The sequence below is a fragment of the Emys orbicularis genome, chromosome 1 (assembly GCF_028017835.1).
Source record: "Emys orbicularis isolate rEmyOrb1 chromosome 1, rEmyOrb1.hap1, whole genome shotgun sequence".
NCBI classification, from domain to species: Eukaryota; Metazoa; Chordata; order Testudines; family Emydidae; genus Emys; species Emys orbicularis.
In genome coordinates this window covers 365,419,527-365,425,585 of record NC_088683.1, presented here as the reverse complement: position 1 = coordinate 365,425,585, position 6,059 = coordinate 365,419,527, and the positions used below count along the sequence as shown (strand labels likewise).

Here is a 6,059-nt window from a genome sequence, read left to right as displayed (position 1 = left end):
GTGGGGCCTCAGGGGGAAGAGGAGGGGCACAGGGGGTGCCACAGAGCAGGGTGGGGCTCCTGCATGTGTCTTGCTTTTGCCTTTTGAAAAGGTGGCCACCCTACATTGAATAGTGTGAGCTGGGATAGGAATTAGCCATGCCTCTCTGGGGGACCTGAGGTCATTTCCTCCCTTTTGCATTGCTGGGACAGCACAAACAGAGGGGAGAATCTGGGCAATAGTCTCTTGCCAGGAAACCTGTGTGTCAGATCCTCCCTCACACACTCAGCTCTGCCTCGGTGGGGGGTGGGCTCAGCAGGTGTGTTGGGTGCAGAGCCGTAAATTTAATTTAATTAATGGAGATATCCTATCTCCTAGAACTGGAAGGGACCTTGAAAGGTCATCAAGTCCAGTCCCCTGCCTTCACTAGCAGGACCAAGTACTGATTTTGCCCCAGATCCCTAAGTGGCCCCCTCAAAGATTGAACTCACAACCCTGGGTTTAGCAGGCCAATGCTCAAACCACTGAGCTATCCCTCCCCCCTTTGGGGGAGAGGCTGACTGAATGGCTTCTCCTGGGGATCCTGCATTAATCAGGTGTCTAACATGACTCCGTCTCAAGCACCTGGCTGAGGGCACAGGAGAAGGGTGGGTGTCCGTGCCCTTCGAATAGATCCTGTCCACATCTGGTGCAACTCCCATGGATCATGCAACACCCTGAGCGCTCAGGAAAGGCCAGGACGGTGACTGCAGAACAGGTTTGCCGTTTTTTTCATGGCCTGTGGATGTTTAACCAGAGATGGGATAGTGACAGGCCAGGTATAGTGGGAAAAAACATCCACACCCCTTCTCTTAGTGACTGTATTCACAGGAATTCTGAGGTTGGAGCAGCCGCTGATATGGCCCTTTATTAGCCAACATCCCACTGGTCCCCTGGTTCTCCACGAATACACTCACTTTGTAAATGCTGCTGCCTGCCTTGGTCTCCTTCCCCCAGTGCACTGTCCTCCCTCACCAGCCCCTCTCCCATTCCTCCAGGCCTTAGACCCTGTCTGAACCTCTCTGTAGAGAGTGGAGATAGTAGCTGGAGCTGGGTGATGAATTGACCCTTCACTTGACGAACACCTTGATTATCCTTGCACGAAGGTGTTTGCTTTTCATGCTGTACACGATTGGATTCATCAGTGGTGGGACCAGCAGGTAGACATAGCCCAGGAGAATCTGAGGCAAGGGAGAAAAACTCTTCCCAAATCTGTGTATCACAGAAAGGCCAATCACTGGCATGTAGAAGACCAGGACGGCGCAGACATGGGAGATGCAGGTGCTCAGGGCTCTGAGGCACTCCATGTGGGATGTGATGCTAAGCACTGTTTTGAGGATCATCACATAAGATAGCAGGATGAGCAGCGAGTCCAACCCCACCGTGGAGACTATTATGAACAAGCCATAGATACTGTTGACTGTGATGTCCGAACAAGCCATCTTCATGACCTCCTGGTGCAGGCAGTAGGAATGGGAGAGGACATTGGCTTGACAGTATCGGAACCGTTTCAGGAGAAAGGGGAGTGGGAATGCTAAGGCCACCCCTCTTAGCACAAGCACCAATCCCATCCTGGCTATTCTTGGCAGGGTTAAGATGGAAGCATATCTCAATGGGTTACAGATAGCGATGAAGCGGTCAAAGGCCATCGACAGGAGCACAGAGGATTCAATGAATGAAAGAGAGTGGATGAAGAACAGCTGAGCAAAACAGGCATCGAGACTGATTTCCCTAGAGTTAAACAAGTATATGCCCAGTATTGTTGGTATGGTGACTATCGATAAGCCAAGGTCTGTGACAGCCAACATGGAAAGGAAAATGTACATGAGCTCATGGAGGCTTGGATCTGTTTTTATAATGAACAGAATGAGTGAATTTCCTACTATCAAAATAAGATACATTAAGCACAAGGTGATAGAGATCCAGAGATGGACGTCTCCCTTCCCAGGTATCCCGGTGAGAAGGAACACTGCAGAGTTGAATTTGGTGTCATTGACAGCTGACATAATGTACTGGGCAGATCCGGGGACTTTTGAACTTTCCTTCCTGAAAGGAAAAAGAACAGGAGACTGGATGATATTTAACGAGACATTTTTCTGCTCTCCGTGCAAGTCTAGAGACTCCCAGGAGCTCAAGGAAGATCAGCAAAAACATAGTCTTGAATTTACACCACTGATAGGAAGATCAGCACTGCCAGACAGGGTCAGACCTGTAGTCCGTCCAGCCCAGTATCCAGTGGCCAGTTCCACATATTGCAGAGGAACGTGGAAGAAGCCCTGCAACAGGCAGCTCTGAGATAACCTGCTCCCAGGGAAAGTTTCCCCCTGACACCCACTAGTTAGACATATTTTGTGGTATAAATGAGGAAGGTTTAGAGCCCTTCCAAGACTTTTTAAAACAATCCTCACTAATGTAATTGGATTTTCTGGTCACCCATATAAACATCCAGTCCCTCTTTGAATCCTGCTGAACTCCTGGCCCCCGGATATCTTGTGCCTGGGAGTTTCACAGCCTACTTGAGCACTGTGTGAGTTTACAATTGTGACCTTCCCATCGACACCCTTTCTGGCCCTCCATGTCTGAGTGTGGCCCATTGTATCATGACATGAGAAGTGCATGGTGAAAACAGTCATTATATTTATGTGTCCTGATATTTATCAACGTGTTTCATTCCCTCATTATATATATATATATATATTATATATATTCTCCACTCCTGAGTTCAAATTGTGCCACTTCCTCTTTCCAGCACATGGGATAAATTCTCAGGGCCAGGTTCTGAATTCAATAACTGTGACTTCAATGGTGTCACTGCAGATTTACACGTGTAAATTCGATCAGAACCAGGCTCTATTAACTTTTCCTTACCCAGTGCTCATGGTGATACATTCTGACACCCAAGAATCCCTCCAAGAGAAGCTGAAGTACTTTGCCTGGCCTGCATTGACTGAATCCAGAGCATTCAATCATCCCACAGGCTTCTCTTCATCCTTCCTGGACCTGCGTCCTCCCCATTCCAAGGTCTTGTACATATGTGGCAAGTTACAAGCTAACACAGACAGTTACTTCAGTTGGGCGGGGGAGGGGTTGGTGTCACAAGTGGGTGAATAGTGGAAACACTACGTTTTCATTAATATCCAGCTGAGTGTCCAAGTGACTTCAGTGATGCTTGTGTAAGACATCATGCTTCCATTTCCACACGCAGGGACAGGTAGACAGGCAGAACTGCAGGGTCTCAATGTGTGGATGAGACGATGGTGTAGGGAGGAGGGGTTTAGATTTTTTAGGAACTGGGGAAACTTTTGGGAAAGGGTGAGCCTATACAGGAAGGATGGGCTCCACCTAAACCAAAATGGAACCAGATTGCTGGCGCTTAAAATTAAAAAGGTTGTAGAGCAATTTTTAAAGTAAGGGATGGGGGAAAGCCAACAGATATGGAGGAGCACATGGTTCGGACAGAGACATCTCTTAGGGGAGGATCTATTAATGGAGATTCTCTATGTCCTAGTATGTAGGAGAAGATGGAAGATGATAATATACGGGTAGGATCTGATCAGAAATAGTCAAATGAAAAAAAGTCCCATTCAATTATATCATGTAATGGCAGAAAGCTAAAAAATTACAATTTTAAGTGCTTATATACAAATGATAGAAGTCTAAATAATAAGATGTGTGAACTAGGGTGTCTTGTATTAAATGAGGATATTGATATAACAGGCATCACAGAAACATAGTGAAATGAGGAAAATCAATGGGACACAGTAATACCAGGGTACAAAATCTATCGGAAGGACAGAACAGGTTCTGCTGGTGGGGGAGGGGCACTATACGTGAAAGAAAGTGTAGAATAAAATGAAGTAAAAATATTAAATGAACCAAACTGTGCCTCTACGGATAGTAATTCCATGCTCGAATAATAAGAATATAGCAGTAGGGATATACTATTGCCTGCCTGACCAGGATGCTGATAGTGACTGTGAAATGCTCAGAGAGATTAAAGAGGCTTTAAAAATAAAATAAAAAAACTCAATAATAATGGGGGATTTCAACTATCCCCATATTGACTGGGTACATGACATCTTAAATGACTGCTTCTTGGAGCAGCTAGTTTTGTCACCCACCAGAGGAGAGGCAATTCTTGATTTAGTACTAAGTTGGAGCACAGGATCTGGTCCAAGATATAAATATAGCTGGACCACTTGGTAATAGTGACCCTAATATAATTACATTTAACATCCCTATGGCAGGGAAAACACCACAGCAGCCCAATACAATAGCATTTAATTTCAGAGAGGGGAAATACACAAAAATGAGGAAGTTAGTGAAACAGAAATTAAAAGGTACAGCCCTAAAAATGAAATCCCTGCCAGCTGCATGGAAACTTTTTGAAGAACCCATAATAGAGGCTCAACTTAAATGTACACCCCAAATTAAAAACTATAGTTGGAGAACCTATTAACCATGTTGGGGAGGGATGGTTTCCCTAGGCTCTGTTTGCCAGAAGCTGGGAATGGGCGACAGGTGATGGTTACCTGTTTTGTTCATTCCCTCTGGGGCACCTGGCATTGGCCACTCTAGGAAGACAGGATACTTTGGTCTGACCCAGTATAGCCATTCTTATGTTCTTATATGCTGAATATAAGTGTTAGAAATGGCTTCTGGTCAGTTACCAGGAGACAGTATCATGCAACTGTTCACTGAACAATGAGTTAATAGCACAAAACCATTGCAAACAGTATGTGGAGTACTTCTCAAATAAATGTAAACCCATTCTTTCCTCTCTGATCTTCTTTCAGAGATGATTTCTCAGGTTAGAGTGGGACTTAAAATGTATTGTCTGTCACCTGGATTTGTTTAGAACCTGAAAAGATCCCAGCATCTCAAGTATCAGTCAACCACTTGTCAGCAAACAGAAGTCTAGTAGCTCCTCTGTCCCTGGGTTATTAGCTGACTGGTTCTCCTCAGGTTCTGTTCTGTCAGTCTGTAGCCCATACCCGGAGTGGTAACAGGCATTGGGATCAGTATATGGAATATCCATTCTATCGGCTCTCACTCTCTAGTACAGTGGTTTTCAACCTTTTTTTTCATTTGTGGAGCCCTAATAAATTTTGAACGGAGGTCTGAATACCTTTGGAAATGTTAGACATAGTTTGCAGACCCCCATGGGCCACACACCACAGGTTGAAATCCACTGGTCTAGTGCATAGTAACCCCAGCACCTGTTATTCAGCCACGTTGAGGGTTTGCAGGACGTGGATTTCAAAGTCAAATGTATGTGGAACTTCTTTTCCCACATGAAAGTCGTCTATTGCGCTCTGACTGTCTATGTCCTGTATTCATGAAATCCATAGCACCTGGGAACGGGATTGGGACAGACATGGAGCTGAGCTGCTGTAATGAATGTGTGTGTTAAACCCAGTTCTGGGGATGTTTGCTGTAGAGCTATATTGGGTTAACTATTGGGATGTTGATGTTATGGTTGTATTGGGTGAAACCAGTATGTATCTCGTCAGTTTAACAGAGGCTGCTGGAAAACAAGCAGGAAGAGAAGCAACAGCCCAAGAAAAGTCATCTCTCAGTCAGCACATCAGGGAGGTTGAGAGACAACGCTGGAGCTACAAGGTCGGAAGATCCTATTCCCGGGCTCCAGCCACATCACACAGCTTGTTTTGCCAGCGCTGGGAGTCTGTCCAGAGGTGGGGCAGCTGTTGCTGAGAAGCTCTTCAGACTGACAGGGACCGACATCGCTGGAGAAATCTGAAAGTGCACAGCCTGCCTGGGTCCCTATCGGAAGGGGGAGGCTTGGGGGTCAGAGACATGTACAGACTGTTGTTTGAAAACGCTCATTCTCCCCTGTTAGGCTTTAGTCCTACTGTTCAGATTAAACAGTATTTTGGTTCAAGGAGGCTGACTGGTCACTCATCTCAGCATTAGTCACAGGCTCACAAAGGGAAGAACCACAGGTGCTGAACCCACTCAGACCTGCTTGGCAAGCACAGTTGACCACCGTTGTGCTGTAGCCAGGGCCCAGTCTGAGGGTG

The 6,059-nt window shown here is 45.9% G+C and overlaps 1 protein-coding gene across 2 annotated transcripts; it reads right to left on the bottom strand.

The window, feature by feature from the left end:
- Positions 1-1,088: 1,088 nt before the first annotated feature.
- Positions 1,089-4,633, bottom strand: LOC135884970 (olfactory receptor 51G2-like). 2 transcript variants are annotated; one of them, XM_065412593.1, is made up of 2 exons: positions 4,603-4,633; positions 1,089-1,987 (listed from the first exon to the last, which is right to left on the bottom strand). In XM_065412593.1, exons 1-2 carry the CDS (start codon positions 4,631-4,633, stop codon positions 1,089-1,091), a joined length of 930 nt encoding a protein of 309 aa, XP_065268665.1. The 2 variants fall into 2 exon arrangements, with proteins under 2 accessions (XP_065268665.1, XP_065268656.1); XM_065412584.1 differs by lacking the exon at positions 4,603-4,633 and having other exon boundaries at positions 1,089-2,024.
- Positions 4,634-6,059: the final 1,426 nt, after the last annotated feature.